The 16,046-nt window shown below is 48.0% G+C and overlaps 8 protein-coding genes across 8 annotated transcripts; 3 read left to right on the plus strand and 5 right to left on the minus strand.

The window, feature by feature from the left end:
• Window positions 1–5: 5 nt before the first annotated feature.
• On the minus strand, window positions 6–1,668 carry leu2A (3-isopropylmalate dehydrogenase LEU2). Its single transcript, XM_032037973.1, has 6 exons — window positions 1,539–1,668; window positions 1,457–1,477; window positions 1,299–1,367; window positions 1,136–1,231; window positions 445–1,072; window positions 6–386 (listed from the first exon to the last, which is right to left on the minus strand). The coding sequence occupies exons 1-6, from the start codon at window positions 1,587–1,589 to the stop codon at window positions 154–156; spliced, it is 1,098 nt and encodes a 365-aa protein (XP_031905161.1). The 5' UTR covers window positions 1,590–1,668; the 3' UTR covers window positions 6–153.
• A 177-nt stretch (window positions 1,669–1,845) lies between these two features.
• Window positions 1,846–4,086, minus strand: BDW43DRAFT_261303 (CDP-diacylglycerol--inositol 3-phosphatidyltransferase). The gene is made up of 4 exons (XM_032040301.1): window positions 3,694–4,086; window positions 3,221–3,583; window positions 2,775–3,151; window positions 1,846–2,725 (listed from the first exon to the last, which is right to left on the minus strand). The coding sequence occupies exons 2-4, from the start codon at window positions 3,384–3,386 to the stop codon at window positions 2,387–2,389; spliced, it is 882 nt and encodes a 293-aa protein (XP_031905162.1). The 5' UTR covers window positions 3,387–3,583; window positions 3,694–4,086; the 3' UTR covers window positions 1,846–2,386.
• Window positions 4,087–4,551: 465 nt separating this feature from the next.
• BDW43DRAFT_261305 (uncharacterized protein) lies at window positions 4,552–5,075 on the minus strand. Its single transcript, XM_032040302.1, has 2 exons — window positions 4,775–5,075; window positions 4,552–4,694 (listed from the first exon to the last, which is right to left on the minus strand). The coding sequence occupies exon 1, from the start codon at window positions 5,016–5,018 to the stop codon at window positions 4,821–4,823; it is 198 nt and encodes a 65-aa protein (XP_031905163.1). The 5' UTR covers window positions 5,019–5,075; the 3' UTR covers window positions 4,552–4,694; window positions 4,775–4,820.
• Window positions 5,076–6,081: 1,006 nt separating this feature from the next.
• On the plus strand, window positions 6,082–6,956 carry BDW43DRAFT_114508 (uncharacterized protein). Its single transcript, XM_032037975.1, has one exon. The coding sequence runs from the start codon at window positions 6,174–6,176 to the stop codon at window positions 6,687–6,689; it is 516 nt and encodes a 171-aa protein (XP_031905164.1). The 5' UTR covers window positions 6,082–6,173; the 3' UTR covers window positions 6,690–6,956.
• A 32-nt stretch (window positions 6,957–6,988) lies between these two features.
• BDW43DRAFT_114697 (PP2C family serine/threonine-protein phosphatase) lies at window positions 6,989–9,359 on the plus strand. The gene is made up of 2 exons (XM_032037977.1): window positions 6,989–7,361; window positions 7,480–9,359. The coding sequence occupies exons 1-2, from the start codon at window positions 7,301–7,303 to the stop codon at window positions 9,117–9,119; spliced, it is 1,701 nt and encodes a 566-aa protein (XP_031905165.1). The 5' UTR covers window positions 6,989–7,300; the 3' UTR covers window positions 9,120–9,359.
• A 248-nt stretch (window positions 9,360–9,607) lies between these two features.
• BDW43DRAFT_306196 (glutathione S-transferase family protein) lies at window positions 9,608–10,644 on the plus strand (the record flags this gene model as incomplete). The annotated part of the gene is made up of 3 exons (XM_032045971.1): window positions 9,608–9,973; window positions 10,117–10,448; window positions 10,542–10,644. The coding sequence occupies 3 exons, from the start codon at window positions 9,608–9,610 to the stop codon at window positions 10,642–10,644; spliced, it is 801 nt and encodes a 266-aa protein (XP_031905166.1).
• BDW43DRAFT_114619 (putative RNA splicing factor (Pad-1)) lies at window positions 10,484–13,400 on the minus strand. Its single transcript, XM_032037976.1, has 6 exons — window positions 13,136–13,400; window positions 12,345–13,026; window positions 11,982–12,290; window positions 11,446–11,925; window positions 10,971–11,389; window positions 10,484–10,749 (listed from the first exon to the last, which is right to left on the minus strand). Exons 2-5 carry the CDS (start codon window positions 12,998–13,000, stop codon window positions 11,131–11,133), a joined length of 1,704 nt encoding a protein of 567 aa, XP_031905167.1. The 5' UTR covers window positions 13,001–13,026; window positions 13,136–13,400; the 3' UTR covers window positions 10,484–10,749; window positions 10,971–11,130.
• A 180-nt stretch (window positions 13,401–13,580) lies between these two features.
• On the minus strand, window positions 13,581–15,227 carry BDW43DRAFT_114501 (fatty acid alpha-hydroxylase). The gene is made up of 3 exons (XM_032037974.1): window positions 14,249–15,227; window positions 13,944–14,192; window positions 13,581–13,884 (listed from the first exon to the last, which is right to left on the minus strand). The coding sequence occupies exons 1-3, from the start codon at window positions 14,965–14,967 to the stop codon at window positions 13,731–13,733; spliced, it is 1,122 nt and encodes a 373-aa protein (XP_031905168.1). The 5' UTR covers window positions 14,968–15,227; the 3' UTR covers window positions 13,581–13,730.
• Between the last annotated feature and the right edge of the window lie 819 nt (window positions 15,228–16,046).

Consider the following 16,046-nt stretch of genomic DNA (forward strand, 5'->3'; position numbering starts at 1 on the left):
TTGTTCTTGATAGTCTCTAGGATCTGGGAGGCAAGCGAATTAAATAAATTTGTCATCTATATATAGATTATCCAGAAGGTCATATCTCATTGCGTTCAGCTTAAAAATGTACTTTTCCCTTCCATCTCTCCCCCATTTCCTTCAGAGTACCATTTACTTCAACAGCTTCTCCAATTCAGCAGCAACAGCATCACCGACTTCAGCGGTGGTAGCCTTACCACCAATGTCACCAGTGCGGACGCCAGACTCGATAATGTTGCTGACAGCCTGCTCGATAGCGCGGGCCTCGGCAAACAGACCGAAAGAGTACTGCATCATCATAGCAACGGAGAGAATAGCAGCGACGGGGTTGACGATGCCCTTTCCCGCAATATCGGGAGCAGAGCCTTCTCCAAGTCAGCATAACCCCATGATATAGACACAACACGAGACTTGAATACTTACCGTGAATAGGCTCATAGATACCATTAACCTTGCTCTTTCCATCAGGGATACCGCTCAAACTAGCACTAGGAAGCAAACCCAGCGATCCGGGAATAACACTAGCCTCATCACTGATGATATCACCGAACAAGTTGCTCGTAACGACGATACCATTCAGCTGGCGGGGGTTCTTGACCATGATCATAGCCGCAGAGTCAATCAGCTGATGCTCGATCTTCAGCTGAGGGAACTCCTTCGCCATGACCTCAGTAACAGTCTTACGCCACAGACGGCTAGTAGCCAGGACGTTGGCCTTGTCCAAACTCCACACAGGAAGAGGGGGGTTGTGCTGCAGGGCCAGGTGAGCGGCCAGACGGATGATGCGCTCGATCTCAGCGCGCGAGTACGGCTCCGTGTCCATTGCGTATCCGCTGCCGTCGTCTTCCTTGCGCTCGCCGAAGTAGATACCGCCCGTCAACTCACGGATAATGTTGAAGTTAACGCCGCGGCAGACGTCGGCGCGAAGGGGGGAGCTCTCGACGAGGGAAGGTGCGGCGAAGTTGCAGGGGCGCAGGTTACCGAAGGTGCCCATTTCTTTGCGGAGCTTCAGGATGCCTTGTTCCGGGCGAACGGAACCGGTGCCCCATTTCTATTCTCCTGTTAAGTGGTCTTGTTTGGGCTGTATTTGGGGTTCTTGTTGGGTTTGTCATACCGGTCCACCGATAGCACCCAGGAGAACGGCGTCGGCGTTTTTGGCTGCGTTCAGGGCTTCGTCGGTCAATGGGGATCCTGTGGCATCAATTGATGCCTGTGGCATATTCAGTAAGTCATTTGTTTCATATGGCAATGGCAGTAGGATAAGGGTAGAAGCTTACTCCTCCCAACAAGTGGTCTTGAAGGTTGAAGGTGATATCACTACGGCTCTTCTCAATGGCACGGAGGACCTAACGACCGACAGGCTCCAAGTTTAGTACACACTAGATCGGATACCCAGCGCTGCTTCCGGATCTCAATCCGAGGTCGAATCGCTCACCTTGATGGCCTCTGCGGTAACCTACAAGCAATACAGTTAGTATACACGCGCTCTGAAGTCTAGAGAATAGCTGATGACATACCTCTGGACCACAGTGGTCTCCGCCGAAAACGACAATGTTGAAAGAAGGCATTGTAAAGTAACGGGTTAGGTACAATGGATAACAATATTAACACGAGACAAAGCTCAGCGACAGAAAGCTCATGAGTTATATGGTAACGAGGGGTGGATCTCAATCACCCCGCGCGCCGACACCGGAGCCGCAGTCGGCCTTGCCCCGTGATTAACCGCCATTACCATTTTACGCAAACCCTAATGGAGGAATTACTAAACTAAGGGTCTCTTCTTGCATCTTCAGCGGCCTCCCGTATATTATTCTTGAATTTTATATTGAACCATTAGTCTTCCTTGTTCTCAGTCACGACATGAAAAGCAATTGTATGTCCACTAGTACACAGAACAAGATTAAAAATTTTAAAAACATCCCAGAGACAACCTGAAGGAAATAAAAATAGATATGAAAAGACAGAGAACGAAAAGGTAAGAAGCGAAAAAGATGCAGATAGGTGGTTAGTAATAAAGACAACAATTGAAACAAATATAAATCATTCAGCATGGGTCTGATCTGCAACAGACCTATAAAACCATAGTTTCCTCCCAACTGTGACATATCTTCCGCAAAAGGTAATATAAAAGAACACCAGACGAAGAAGAAGCAAAGAGTAGGGGCAGCTTTCCCACGGCCCCGAAGAACAAGCTAGGCACCAAAACCATGCAAGCACAGTGATGTTTGTTGTCAAAACCCGGACCCTGGCGGTGGTAACATACCCACGATGAGGCACCAGGGCGAAAACTATCTACTTAAAAATAAGAAGAGATAAAGAAATGCAAATCATGTGTAGTCTGGTTCCAGACATCCACACATGAGAATTAGTTTCTCTTTCTCTGCAGTGCTCTGCGGCTAGCAATGTCACCTTCGACCAGCCAGTTGCTAGCTTTGACGAGCTGCACCACGTTGATAATCTGCTTCAGAGCCATAACGGGGGCTGAAATTCCGGTGATGACCCAGGGCCAAAAGCTGTCAATCTTGTTAGCCCTAGCCATCTCCAACGCGCCAGCGCTCCACGGGCTGGCAGTTAGCGCAGACTCGGCTCCGGAGCCGGGAACAGGCTGGAGGAGAGAGGGAGACAAGATAGGGGATGAGAACGAAAGAAGGTAGAGTCCGATGAAGAAAAGCTCATTGAGAGCACAGCAGATGAACAGAACCGTCTGTAGAAACTATCAGTGTGGGCCTTCCTATAGGCTGGGTATAACTCACCCTGCTATTGTAGTACTGATACAGAATCCAGCTCCTGCTAGAATCGACCTTCTTGTGACTCTGGCTAGACCCACCCATGCTGAGGGTGGCATACATGTGCATGTAATGGCTGGCCATATCCAAGGCGATCAAGCTCTGGAAGATAATAGACCAACGAGGCCATGCAGAACTCAAGAAAACTAGCAGGCACGCGGTTGTGCAGCGGTCTGTGACCATGTCCAGGACCGCGCCGAAGGTGGTGGACTGGTTAAAGTATCGTGCAGCATATCCGTCCAAAGCATCCAGTAAACACGATACGCTGTATAGAAGGGAACACGTTCGCGGATGGAGCGGCATATAGTACAGCGACGCCATAGTCAAGACAACCCGTAGATATCCTAATCCCGCGCCACTGGTAAGTTTCTATTTTGAACATCGACCAGGCGGCAAAAAAGGCAACTCCTTACCGATAAGGTTCGGGGCAAATAGATATACGTTTTCCTTCACCTCCTTCCCAGCTGTCGTATTGGTCTTCTTCGAAGACATTTCCACAGTGCCATTGCCAGCCGGCGACTCGTCCCCATCTGACTGAGCGGCCAATGCGGCCTGCTGTCTCCTTGTGCGGGCACCCATTTTTTGATTTGATTCAGTGTACGCAGCAACGCATTAAATGGGGTGAACCCCAACGATGAGCAGTTTGATAATGTTTTGCGGAAGCGCTGAAGCTATTATGCCCAGGAGTGCGAAGCCCGACGAAACTAGAACGAGGACCGATATGTTATTGAAAGCCGGGAATACGCGGTGTTCGCTGTCTCGAGATATACGACAATCTGTAAGTAATCAGGCGTTAGTCGTAAGGAGGGTCCCCCGTCGGGAGAGGTACAATGGCGATATGGTTACAGAGGGGAGTTCACCCAGGAGAACTCTGCGAAACACGTACCGACTCGAGGCAAATTTGACAACGCGTCTGTAGTCCGAACGGAGATGGTGCAAGGTAAGGGAATTAAGAAGTCGAGGCGAATTCAGCGATAGCGAAGAACGCTTGTGGAAGAGGCTCGCAGTCTGTTAGGTCGAGGTCGGAGTGTTAGTTGATCAGGAGATCTCCGGGGAAAGATTTCCAAAGTGGCCATGTGTGTCGTTTTTGGCGATAAGGTTGATAAGCCACTTCTACCTAGTGGCCCTCGAACGGTACTTACGCTCTCTGGGAAAACTGATCAAAGGATCGCAAATGAAGTTTGGGGAGGTGTATTGCAGCCTGATTAATAGAATATAGGCAATCTTTTTGAGGCAGAAAAGCTTGATGTGCACTGTTTGTCCCCAGGGTCAAAAAAAAAAAATAGTCAGTAAGTCAGTAGTAAGGGAGGACTTTTCGGACGGGAGTGTCGGAATTGGTTCGTTGGTCCAAGCTTCCTCAGACCCAAAATAGGAGAAGCTGTCCCAATCCGGATGATCTCCAGCCACTCCAAGTTGCCCACCCCGTGCTTCAAAAGGATCTTGCTGCTGTTTCAACATGTTTCAATATGTGTGCTTTTAACCAAGCTTAAATCTATCTTGGCTTTATGAGATTTAGTTATGAGGGTCCACAAGCGACGGTTTCCTACACAGGGGTACAGCTTGGATCATGCCTTAGGTTATGTTAGGGCTTCCCGATCTTGCTTTAGTACTATTGACGCTTACGAGCCTCACCTTCCTTAACACGCTACTCATATATACACAATAAAGTCGACTGTAATCTGTATATTTATATGTGGTATCAAGAAGGATTCATAAACCATAACACATGACCAGTGGTTGACATATTCCATCTGCGTGAAACATTAATATTTACCGCCGAGGCCGTACCAAATCTACTGTTCATGATGTAGGATTTTTAGGCTATTCATTTAACAACAACATTCAAGAGTGAGCTGAGGGTGAAAGATAGACGTGTTGCTCCTGCTCCTAGCGGTAAGAATAGATATTAGCTTGGGACACGGTAGTTTGATTGACTATTTATTTATATAAATATTCAACTGTCTCACCCGTTGGAGTAAACAAGACTAGTAATCACCGATTGCTTCATAGAGCTTAAATCGCAGGTAGTCCTTGACTGAATGACCGACGGATGCGCCGCTTTGCCATAGGTGCGTCGTCAAGCGAGATATCCACGGGCAAAAATGCCAAAGCCACACCACAACCAATGGCCGCCAACCCCACGAGAAGAATAATGAAGCCGAAGGAAGGTTCCCGCGAGAAGATGCTGAAGCCCAAGTCCATATTTGCCATTAAGGTGGATGAGTAAGTTCAGAATTGTATTATATATACTACAGAGCTCTTGTGATGTATGTAAGTGTACTGAAGGTACTACAACAGAAATGGGGGCGGGGCACACGGATACTGATATAGTATTATGATCCCTTGCATATTCTCCCACGGGGGGGAGTCAAATGACGTGGTCTTTCAAATCTTCTACACGGAATGAAAAAGATAATCAAGATCTGACATTTACAAGATCAGCTGGATGTCATCAATCATGTGAGACATGTGGTACAGTCCAGTTGGTAAGTAAATAGATGCTTGTTGAGTTGATCAGCAGACATAAGGTAGTACTCCTATTAATAGCCTTACTAGAACTACGGTATGTTGTGAAATACTCAGGGATAAGACAGCGAGCCAGAACTAAGCATTGTGATTGAAGAATAGAAAATAATCCTCTGCTCTCCTCTGATTCTCTGCTACTTTGCTAGAGCTTCTAAAAAAACAAAGAGGTTTCGCGTGAGCCTGTTTGCTGAAGGTAAACCAAATGACTAGGAAAAATTAAGCCATTAAATATATTCTGAGAAAACACAAGCCAAGGTTTTTATATTTGCTTTTGGTCCCCGCTGTCCGTTTGTATATCTTCGCAGTGAGTCAATCAAAGCAAGGGAAGCCTATGGTTTATGTTTCTCTAGGCCTTCAATGATGACAATGAATCAACTCACTTTCATAAGTAGCCTTCCGATTGCAAACGGGTAGCTCCGTGATCTTGTGTTGAGATCCGCTTGGTGTTCTAAACAATGAAATATAATCCCAATTTCTTGCGTTTGTGTTTCCCATTGAGAAGAGTATACGGCCCACTCTTCGCGTTGCTAAATTAGTATTCGCTCTTCCACTCTACCTCTGTTTTTTGATTGAGTTTCTTATTTAGCTGTTTCGTTCTGTTTATCTCATGAGTATCTCGGATACAATCGATGCGCCGACTCTGCTAGGAAATCTCTGCACGAGATTTTGCGTGGTTGCGAAAGCAATTAACTCCTACCTCATTCACGATATTCTCCAGCTCACAGTCGTTAAAAGGTTCGACGCTCAGGTAGATCTAGAAATCCAACAGATGAAAGAGTATCTAATGCAGGGTATGTTAAGTAGTCTACAGCTCCCTCCTTACGAGATTGACATAAGGGTATGGACACCCCTCCGCCTGTCCGCCATTCGCTGCTCGTAGCGATAGCGCACGACATCCAGGCGGTGGTAGAGAAGCCGGAGTTCTTGGACTTTAACCAGAACAACACCTACGCCCATGTGGAAAAGTTGTGGCCCCTCATAGATCCTCTTACTCATGACCCCTTGAACCAATATCGGGTCGCCTGGTTGGATCTTCAAGACATTGTAACCAAGGCACAGGCGCTCGCGATTGAACTATATACGCTGCCCTTCGAATATAGCTTCAGCTTTCCTGCGGTGAACGAAATATTTGAGCCGGCCACAATGGTCAAGTGCGATCAGTTCATTGGTGGGCGCCCTCAGGTACTGAAGAAGGACAATACCCTTGTTCGTCTGGCCGTTACCCCTACCATAAGGATCAGTAATAATTCCACGACTCCTGCTGACGTCAGGTTGGTAGGCTTTGCGAAAGTGCTGTTGCGTCTTCGGGGAAGACGCTATACCCAGCTTGTCAGTCAAATGAGTATGTTGAAGTGAGTGTCGGCTCGGGTCGGAACGCGTTCTAGTCTCTATGCCATCACCCTTTTCCTTTCTTTCTTTCCCCCTTTCATTCTATCTTCGTCCTTGAGAAAGGGTGGAACCGAAGAAAATAGAGGCTTAAAGACTTGAATGTGAATTATTTATTCAAAGGGAAAGAAAGTAAGTTGTTGGTTAAGAACAATGCTTTAGGATTATGCAGTTTGGTTTTTGAAAGGCTTGGAGACGTGTGGTGATGTCAATAGTGCACCTCAGGATTGAAGGATTGGTTGTTGGGAGTGACGGCTGGCGTTATAGTGGAGTCTATGAGAGAATTCCCGGGGGAATTTGGAGAGGTGTAGAGGCAAAACCCCAATGATAACATGCCACACATTGTTTTCATTCAGTAGACTGGATATTTACTCCGTGGGGTAGCTTCAGCGTCGATAAGAGATAAGAAAATAAATCGTGAATAAATTGCTGTTGCATTTCTCCGTCGCAATTACGCTCGGGCCGCAAAATCATCAGTCCCCGCGTCTTTCCCGATAAAGTCCTCTCACCTTGGATTACCTTGTTTTAAGTAAAATCGTGCCTCCTCCCCTCCTTTTCTGTTCGTCAATGCCTCGATCTTCATGAATCTGACTTCTGCGAGGCGGGCCACAGTCCTGGTCCGGACTCTGGCTGATCGTCGCAGTATGTAGCGTGCCCTTGCACAAGAGTCCCTACGGCTTATCTCCGAAGGATTGTGGTCGCTAAATTTGGCAACAACATGAGCTCTGGTCAACACTGACTGACTTCTGTATATTTCTAGTCTATCTTGTTTTACCAAAGCGTTTCTACACGTCCAATTCCCCGACCCCTTCGACCAACGGCACCCAGGCAGTAAAGAAGCCTGAATTTCACGACTACTTTGTGACACACCTACCATCCTCCTCTCTTCACCCAGATCCCCGAGCACCAGTTAGATCCTTTCAGAATCTTCCTCGCTCCGCCTCTGTTCCTCACGTAGGGAAATCATCCCACCCTCCAGCTTCCTTCCAGCCGCTGGTCGACCGGGAGACGACTGTCGTCCGCATCCCGCTTCGCAGTGCGAAGCATCATTTCGGCGCCTCTACTTCCCGAGGAACCCGTCCTGAGAATGAAGACACATATCAAGCCGGCGTGATTGACATCCCCGCATTTGCGAAACGCCCCCCTGCATCCCTGACGATCAAACGACCTGGTGCCAAGGGCTCCCCTGCACCCCGCGAGAACCAGGGAGCGGAGACCGCCAGCGGCGATCCGCAGGTCTTCTATTTCGGAGTATTTGATGGCCACGGGGGAACTGAATGTAGCACGTTTCTACAAAATACGCTTCATGAATACATACAGGATTCAGCAGCGGCGTTCGAGCTTCAGTCCAGTCTGGGGAAAAACCGGGAGGGCCATTATCTCAAGGACGCAGAGTCCTCACCTGGAAATTTGCCTATACTTCAGGATGCTAATCCGCAGATAATCGGGGAATTGGAAAAGCATCTAGTTCGAGATTGGAGAACCTTGGTTGGGGGGTACTTCAAGAGGTTTGTGCCTCCTCACTTCTCACATATCGGGAAAGGTCCCCGCGGAGAGCCAATGTTACTATCCGATCCACCCGAAGGAGTGACCATCGAAGAGGTATTAGAATATGCCTTTCTTCGTACCGACCTAGAATTTGTGTCGGCACAAGCGGCAAAGCAAAGTGATGAATTGGAGAATGTCGGTCACCCCGTATACCAGGATAATATCCTCTATGGCCGTGATCGTACTCCGTCTTTGCATATCGGGGGAGTGAGACGATTCAAGGGTGGTAGCACGGCCAGCATTGCGCTCATATCTACCCCGACGTCTACCCCTTTCTGGCATCCGGCCAGCCCGTCTAGCCTGCTAGTGTCTCATGTTGGTGACACGCGAATACTATTATGCTCTACGGTGACAGGCGAGGCCATCCCTCTCACCTCAGACCACCACCCGTCGTCCCCGATTGAAGCGAATCGATTACGGAGATTTGCCACTACTTTTGTGACCGACTCTTTTGGGGAAGAGCGCATGAGCGGATTGGCCAACACTCGAGCATTTGGTGATGTCCAATCGAAACGGATCGGCGTATCGGCAGAGCCTGAACTTCGTAGAATTGAGATGGCTCCTGCAGAGTACTCGTTCTTGGTGCTTATGTCCGATGGCATCAGTGGGACGCTCAATGACCAAGAAGTAGTTGACATCATTAAGGAAGCCAGGACTCCCGAGCAAGGGTCTCGGGATGTGGTTAGCTTTGCAACGGAAGTGACGAAGGAGGGAGACAATGCCACCTGCCTCGTCGTCCGGCTTGGTGGTTGGGAGCGACGACTCGAGGGTGGGTTAGGAAGTCTGGGGACGAAGGAATCCCGAGAATGGCGCCGGCAAGAAGCGACTGATCCGCGCCGATCACGACGATGATCGTGAGTACTCATTTCCAACTTGAGGTTATGTAAATATTGTTCTTACTATCACTACTTTTTACTTTGTGGGCTCTGGGCTTTCGGTCACACTGTACATACACATATACCAAATCTTCACAATAAATGGGAGTCACTTTGTACCAACGGAGAACTTGCAAAGTAATGAAATGTGGAGTGAGGACATAAAGTTACCTCCGCCAAAAAAAAAAAAAAAATTGAGACAGTTGCCTGGGACTATTAATTTAGTGCTGACAGGGCACAGGCGCATGACCAACAAAGAAGCTCCATATCGGCCTAGAATCTGCCGCAAAACCCGACACAGAATCCGATATCCCAAACGTCAAAATATTCCACAACAGTATATATAAGGACACACCCGTATACAGCTCCAATCCTAGTAGATATTCCAACAAGAACGCCCTTCCTTACTCACGTAAACCCCTGTACCTCCATGCCTACTACAATACACCTACCAATATGTCCAAAATGTCCTCACCCCCGAAGTCACCACCAATAACCCTCTACCGCGGTCTCCCAGGAACAGGAGTCTACACCTGGTCCCCGTTCGTAATCAAACTCGAAGCCCGACTGCGCTTCGCCGGTATACCCTACCGCGTGGAGGCAGGATCCCTCCGCAACGCACCCAAGGGCAAAGTTCCCTACATCTCCATCCCGGAGCCAAACATCCACGAAAATCCCTCTCCCCCACTCATGGGCGATTCAACGATGATCACGAAGACATTAATCGAAAGGGGGTTGGTGGGTGATCTGAACAACAAGCTTTCCGCAACAGAGAAGCTCCACGATATGAGTCTCCAGGCATTGTTGGAGGAGAAGTTGTATTTCTACGGGGTATGTATTGCATTTGTGTTTTTCATTTTTCATTTTTCTTTCCATTGTGAACAAACAGGTTTTCCAGAATGGATGAAACCATGATCTTGGTGTATTTGTTTATTTAGAGACCATGAATTCAATGCTGACAATGCCCATACCAGAGTTACGAGAAATGGGTGCTTAACTATTACACCATGCGAGATGTAGTCCTGGGCTCATTGCCCTGGCCGGTCCGGGTTGTGGTAGGTCTCATGATCTACCGCAAGGTCACCCGCAATCTCCTCGGGCAGGGGACGATGCTGTTCTCGACCGAGGAGATTAATTCGTTTAACCGAGAGATTTGGGAAAGCGTCGATGCTGTGCTTGTGGAGGCGAGGTCACGGTATGTAGATCGCGCAAGAGAGGGACCGTTCTGGGTTTGGGGAGGCGATGAACCTACTGAGGTGGATGCGGTACTTTTTGGGTTTATTGTTTCTGGGTTGGTTTCTTATGCGTAAGCATTTGTTTTTCTTTTTGGTTCCCCCTATTTTTTGGTATTATTATGCTTTGCGAGTTGGTTGCTGACGGTTGATACTTTTTGTTGTAGGGCGCCAAATATGCAGAGGACTGTTCGGGGGTTTCCGGCTCTGGTGGACTATGCTCGGCGGATTCATGATAGATATTTCCCTGACTACGCGCTTTGGGAGTGACCTGGAAGGCCTATATTGAGTATCTAACGACTCCTCATGTCGTTCATGAGGAATTGAGAGTCCGTACGACCCCGGGGTCTTTCAGTAGACCTAGTGGCATCAGGGCTTCCTCCTCAGTCAGAATAGCGATTACCCGACGTGATTCAGTCAGTCAACTGAGAGCACGTGCATGTCTGGGAGTCTCAATGACGAGGAAGACCTAAATAACGGAAAAACTACAATGGTTTTATTGCGCTAGCGCACTGTACAAATCCCTATAAACAAATCATTGCACAACAAGCCTTGCGGCCCTATGAAAAGCAATATGTCAAAAAAATGGCACCTACCAGGGGTAGTGTCATCAAAGCCAAATACCATGCCGAAGCAAATTAAAAGGTTCGGGGATATAGACGGCGATCCCGTCACCAGGAGTCGCACCTAACATCACGCTATTAGATGGAATACCTACTAAGATGTAAGCTTTTGTAGGCGTTGACGAGTTAAACACTACATCGCCTTGGTTCGAGAGAACAAACTGCTGTAAACAGCGTCGACAACGGGCTGCGCAGTGATCTGCCTGCCACCAAAGAACCGTCCATTCAGACCTTTAATGGCGTTTTCACCACCCTGGACGCGGTCGAACTTCAGGTATATATCACCCTGCGAGTTAGGATCTAGTGCAATGTGAACAACATGGCCATATTTTTCTTCGCACTCAGCGCGGACGTCATCCTCTAGCTCTTTAATCCAGATTTCACCTTCTTCTCTGTATATACTGTTAGAGTCCATACCTTGTTGAGAGGTTCATAGAAGCCAACTTACTCGGCAGGGTCAAACATGTTGCGAAGCATAACACACCGACTCGCCATGTTCACATTGACAGGTAATGGCTTGGTTTCCGTTTTAGGCCGGAGCACTTTCTGCTTATCGTCGGCGGACGGCTCAGAGGGTTCATCTGTTCTTGCAAGTTTCCTCATCAATGCGTCCCTACTGTAGTTGTTGAAGTTTACACCGGCGACATCTGTATCATCCAAAGCACTAGCACCAGCTCCTTTCTCAGAATCCCGGCCTCCGGCACGGTCGAAGTTACTAGTACCACCGGCCTGGATACCACGTCCTCCATGGCCCGAAAATAAGGAGCCCTGGAAATTTTGTTGGTTTGCACCTTGGCTCTGCAATCGTTGAGCACTCGAGTCAGGGGTGAACTTATCGTTGCCAAGGCCAACGCGGATTGCTCGACCAGCAAGGTCAAACCCGTTCATCTTTTCTAGTGCCTCTCGAGCTTGATTGGGATCACGGAATCTAGAAGATAACAGTCAACAACTGGAGCATCACAAATAACAAAGGGTGATACGTACTGGACAAAGCCATATCCTCTGCTCCTACCAGTTTCATCCTTTTGAAGCTGGACAAACTCGAGCTCGCCGAACGGCTCAAAAACATTCTGGAGGTCATTTTCAGTGATGCTGAAATGGATGTTACCCACATACAACCTGTGAAATGGGGCGGCGTGGTTGTTGCTACTGCTGGCGTCGGGGTTGCGAGCCTGACGATTCTTTTCCGCTTCAGTCAACTGTGCGATGATTGGAATCCCTAGAAGCTTCTGTCCTGTGAGTTGAATAGCAGGAGCAACGGAATCCTCGTTCTTGAATTCAACATAACCGACACTGGACAATTTGTTAGGTTCAAAGCATATTGTCAATGAAGGGCCGCGCACTCACCCTTTAGACCGTCCACTGACGCGATCCTTGACAATCTGTGCCTCTTTAACAGGTCCAACTTTCTCGAAGAAAGCAATCAATTCCTTTGTTCTTAGACGAGCCGCAAGCTGCTGTACAAAAATAGTGCGTCTATCACGTTCATCCTCGTTGAGCTCCGGTGTTCTTTCGCGACTGGGGCTACGTCTGCGAGTGTCTCGTTCGCGGCGAGAGCGTCGGTCATCTTCCCTCTCTTCTCGACGAGCACGACCCGAGGGGCGGTAATAGCGGTCATCATTAGGGGATCGAGATCGAGTGCGGGCCCGCCCGCCTCCACGGTAATAGTCTCCGCCAGACCGGTAGCCATCACCATTGCGGTCACGACGCGCCCGACGGCGATCACTCTCACGGCTCCTGCTCCTCTTTCTGCTTCTATGGCTTCCGTTAGCACTGCCGTGTTCGCTTTTCGGACTCTTCATGTCTTCATCTCCATCAGCATCACGACGTCGGTCCCGGCTACGGTCCCGACGTCTACGATCCCTGTCACGCGAGCGGTCACGGTCACGTCGGTCACTACTGTCGGCTTTGGAGCGGTCATCGCGTTCCTGGGACTGTCGGGCATCTTGGGGTACTGCGGCGGCTGTAGACTCAAGTAGAGCCTCGACATCGAGACCTGACATATTGACGATACGTTGATAACCTTCCCCTGGATGAAGCTGAATAGAAAGGAGATAAGGAAGATCGCGTGGAATGGATTAAGATCACTTTTAGCTTGGTTAGATGGTGACGGCAGATCAAGCTTGACTTGAGCGAACCCTTCTGTTTTTTTTCACAGCCTAGTCCTTCACAGAGTGTCTCTGTTCTTAAATTATAGATATTATCACTGCAAGAATGTGACAGATATTTCAAGAGAAGTGAGTTATTTAAAGTCAAGAGTCATAGAAGTGGTATGGGAGAATGGGAAAGATTGGGTGGAAATGAAAAGCGGCCAACATCACGTGGTATTCCTTGGCGTTGCCTCCGACTTCAATTTCTGAATGAGCCAGATGGCAATAAACTGTATTTTCGCAAGTCAAAACTTGTATGGGTAATTGTATTATGCATTATGTAGTACCGTCATATACAATCGTATAAACACTATTTTAATAATCTCGCCGAAGGCCATGCTCATAATATATATGGGAAGAACCCTGGTCCTGCAACAATATTTACCCATGGCCGCTGACCAAATTCACTGTACATGAATGAAACGGAATAGGGTAATTAAACAAGAACAACATCCCAGGACTCCAGATAAAAAAGAGAAAAAAAAGCAGAAACGAATAGAAGACTGTTCCACAAGCAGCCTTGGCATTATTTCATACTCAGATAATGAGTGAGGAGAAGGCGAATCTTTATATGATTGTGTTTTCACTGTCTCTTCACGTCTTTAGGCGCCGGTGTCACGAGCTCTGTACCGAAGATACGGTCCCAGAAACGGCTGGTGACACCGAAGCCATTGTCGAAGTCAGCAAAATGATGTTGAAGATGATACTTCTTGAGGTCCTGATAGAACTGTGGCAGTCTGTAGTGAAAATTGGTCAATCACGCGTAGATCACAGTCGGGGTTCCAGATTGACTCACTTGCGATGGTGGAGGAAATAATGGGTTAAGTCATAGCAAATATAACCGAATACGCCGCCGCAAAATACCGTCACAGCAGCGTACCAGTTATAGAAAAAGACAGCATGCGCCAACCTCCAAAATGGTGTAGCTAGGATAATGAATAGAGCTGGTGGCATTACAAGTCGATATTTATCCATAGGTAGATAGTGATGGATGCCGTGTAATAGGAAATGGAGGGTTAAACCAACGCGGTTATCGGGAAGATATCTAGTTGGACGTAGATTAGCAAACGCATGACTAGAAAGGGGAGCTAGAAGTCATACCGGTCGATATGGAATAAGAACCTATGCATGAGGTACTCGATCAAGGTCCACAGGAAAAGACCGCCGGCCCAATAGGTAGCTGCGGCAGGCACATTTCCCAGACCAGCAAACCCGACGAAGGTTCCATAGGTAACAGGCGGCAGCCATATTATTGGGACCACGTACCATGCGGTCTTGCTGAGGGGCTCCAGGAAGTTCCCAAAAAGAGGAGCAGATTCACCTCCCTTGTAATGGCGTGGGCGGTGGATCTGGTCCAAGTAGAACTCTTTGCTGAAGCCGCTGTTCCAGAGCTGCATAAGAAGAGGTTTGTTGAGATCCAAGAACTTGTGCGTCTTGTAATCTTGACTGTAGTCCGTCTCAACAGATAGATCCTCTTCGCGGGACATTCCAGTTGAGGCGTATACAGGCTCATTCGTTCCCCCTACCCCATTCACTTTGGTCCCTTGTTTGCCAGTCGAGTCGGAGGCAATAAAGCCGATCAGACTTTCCTCCAAAATTTCGTAAGCTGCTTCCGAATGTTCGTGGGATACGGCATCGCGTAGGATTTCCTTGACATCCTTTCCAGCATAGTCAAGGACTAAATCACCACCGCCAGGATGATCATCGACAAAAGATGTGAGATCATAGACTTTAGATCCCACGGTCACATAGCAGGATTTGGCATTGTTATGAGACTCGACCTCGGCGGAGGTGAACGTTGGCAAAACCCTTCCTGGCATGGCTGTTGGAACGGAAAGCTCCGGTAATTGACGCCAATCGTCTTAGGTGATGATGGAAGACAGGGAATATAAGGGAGTAGAAATAGAAGAGATATAGTTGGACCGATCACACCACGACCAGATAACGGAATAAATTGTTCGGAAAGGGTGGCGTGAGCCTCAGAATAATATTCAGGTTCGCGGGTCCGATGGCTCCGACGGGTACAAGGGAAGGGGTAAAAAAATTAAAAAATAAAAAACCACACACAGGCTGGTTAATGAGAATCGTGCTGAGCTAGAGAAGAAGCCAACCACACACGAAATATACAGTGGCGTCTGCACCGTGGTGAGATTCAAAAAGTATTGATCAATTTTACGAACATGTACGATCGATCAACAGACAAAATGCGGAGGTGATAGAAGTTCGACTCTTTTTTCCATTATGTCCATGCCGAGGCGCAGTTTGACGCTAACCCCTTTGACGATCGACCCCTGACCAGCAAGGTTAGTCAGCAACCCAAAGACACAATTCATGAATCATCTCATGCCCCTATATCTATATATCTATGAATGATGTTGTGTTTCGTACGAGGCAAACGGACGAGCTTATCAAGCACGCTATACCCCGCTCCTCTAGGCTTGGCTGATACAATCCTTTGTGGACAAGTACAGTTACGTTGCGACACGGTTGACCTGGGAATACTCCGCGGAGTACGGAGTATTCTATACAAAGTAGCGACAAGGGACGGAGATTTGGAATTATATAAGAGCGCACATACCATCTGCTTACAGACACAGCCTCAGTAGGAATCAAAAGGCATTATCTAACAAAAAAAAAACCGCCCAAAGAGCGGGTAGAAGTATCGGTAGGAGTAAGTGATTCAGAGCAGATCCATGTGCATACAGTACAGTACTTTTGGCCATTAGAACAGAACAAGAGTAATTATAAGCTCTTGGTCTAGATTAAGCATAGATCATTTCCTGTATGGTCGTTAAGCGTCTAACGTGTCAAATGGAAGGATTCCAACGACCCGTCATGGGCGGCCTCATAGGGGCTCGAGGAGGAATCTAACGGATTTTCAACACCAAGGGGTACAGTT

Source organism: Aspergillus alliaceus (assembly GCF_009176365.1).
Source record: "Aspergillus alliaceus strain CBS 536.65 unplaced genomic scaffold BDW43scaffold_3, whole genome shotgun sequence".
NCBI classification, from domain to species: Eukaryota; Fungi; Ascomycota; class Eurotiomycetes; order Eurotiales; family Aspergillaceae; genus Aspergillus; species Aspergillus alliaceus.

Excerpts from the sequence above, each read along its gene's own strand:
- leu2A (XM_032037973.1), bottom strand. The coding sequence starts at position 1,589 with ATGCCTTCTTTCAACATTGTCGTTTTCGGCGGAGACCACTGTGGTCCA. Across the intron at positions 1,232-1,298 it reads AAGACCACTTGTTGGGAGGA|GCATCAATTGATGCCACAGG; the intron begins GTAAGCTTCTAC and ends AATATGCCACAG. Across the intron at positions 387-444 it reads TATCTATGAGCCTATTCACG|GCTCTGCTCCCGATATTGCG; the intron begins GTAAGTATTCAA and ends GACTTGGAGAAG.
- BDW43DRAFT_261303 (XM_032040301.1), bottom strand. The coding sequence starts at position 3,386 with ATGGGTGCCCGCACAAGGAGACAGCAGGCCGCATTGGCCGCTCAGTCA. Across the intron at positions 3,152-3,220 it reads ATTTGCCCCGAACCTTATCG|GATATCTACGGGTTGTCTTG; the intron begins GTAAGGAGTTGC and ends GCGCGGGATTAG. Across the intron at positions 2,726-2,774 it reads ATCAGTACTACAATAGCAGG|ACGGTTCTGTTCATCTGCTG; the intron begins GTGAGTTATACC and ends TAGTTTCTACAG.
- BDW43DRAFT_261305 (XM_032040302.1), bottom strand. The coding sequence starts at position 5,018 with ATGGCAAATATGGACTTGGGCTTCAGCATCTTCTCGCGGGAACCTTCC.
- BDW43DRAFT_114508 (XM_032037975.1), top strand. The coding sequence starts at position 6,174 with ATGGACACCCCTCCGCCTGTCCGCCATTCGCTGCTCGTAGCGATAGCG.
- BDW43DRAFT_114697 (XM_032037977.1), top strand. The coding sequence starts at position 7,301 with ATGAATCTGACTTCTGCGAGGCGGGCCACAGTCCTGGTCCGGACTCTG. Across the intron at positions 7,362-7,479 it reads GACTCTGGCTGATCGTCGCA|TCTATCTTGTTTTACCAAAG; the intron begins GTATGTAGCGTG and ends GTATATTTCTAG.
- BDW43DRAFT_114619 (XM_032037976.1), bottom strand. The coding sequence starts at position 13,000 with ATGTCAGGTCTCGATGTCGAGGCTCTACTTGAGTCTACAGCCGCCGCA. Across the intron at positions 11,926-11,981 it reads AGAGGATATGGCTTTGTCCA|ATTCCGTGATCCCAATCAAG; the intron begins GTACGTATCACC and ends GTTATCTTCTAG. Across the intron at positions 11,390-11,445 it reads AACATGTTTGACCCTGCCGA|AGAAGAAGGTGAAATCTGGA; the intron begins GTAAGTTGGCTT and ends CAGTATATACAG.
- BDW43DRAFT_114501 (XM_032037974.1), bottom strand. The coding sequence starts at position 14,967 with ATGCCAGGAAGGGTTTTGCCAACGTTCACCTCCGCCGAGGTCGAGTCT. Across the intron at positions 14,193-14,248 it reads TTCTTATTCCATATCGACCG|ATATCTTCCCGATAACCGCG; the intron begins GTATGACTTCTA and ends ACGTCCAACTAG. Across the intron at positions 13,885-13,943 it reads TATTTCCTCCACCATCGCAA|ACTGCCACAGTTCTATCAGG; the intron begins GTGAGTCAATCT and ends TTTTCACTACAG.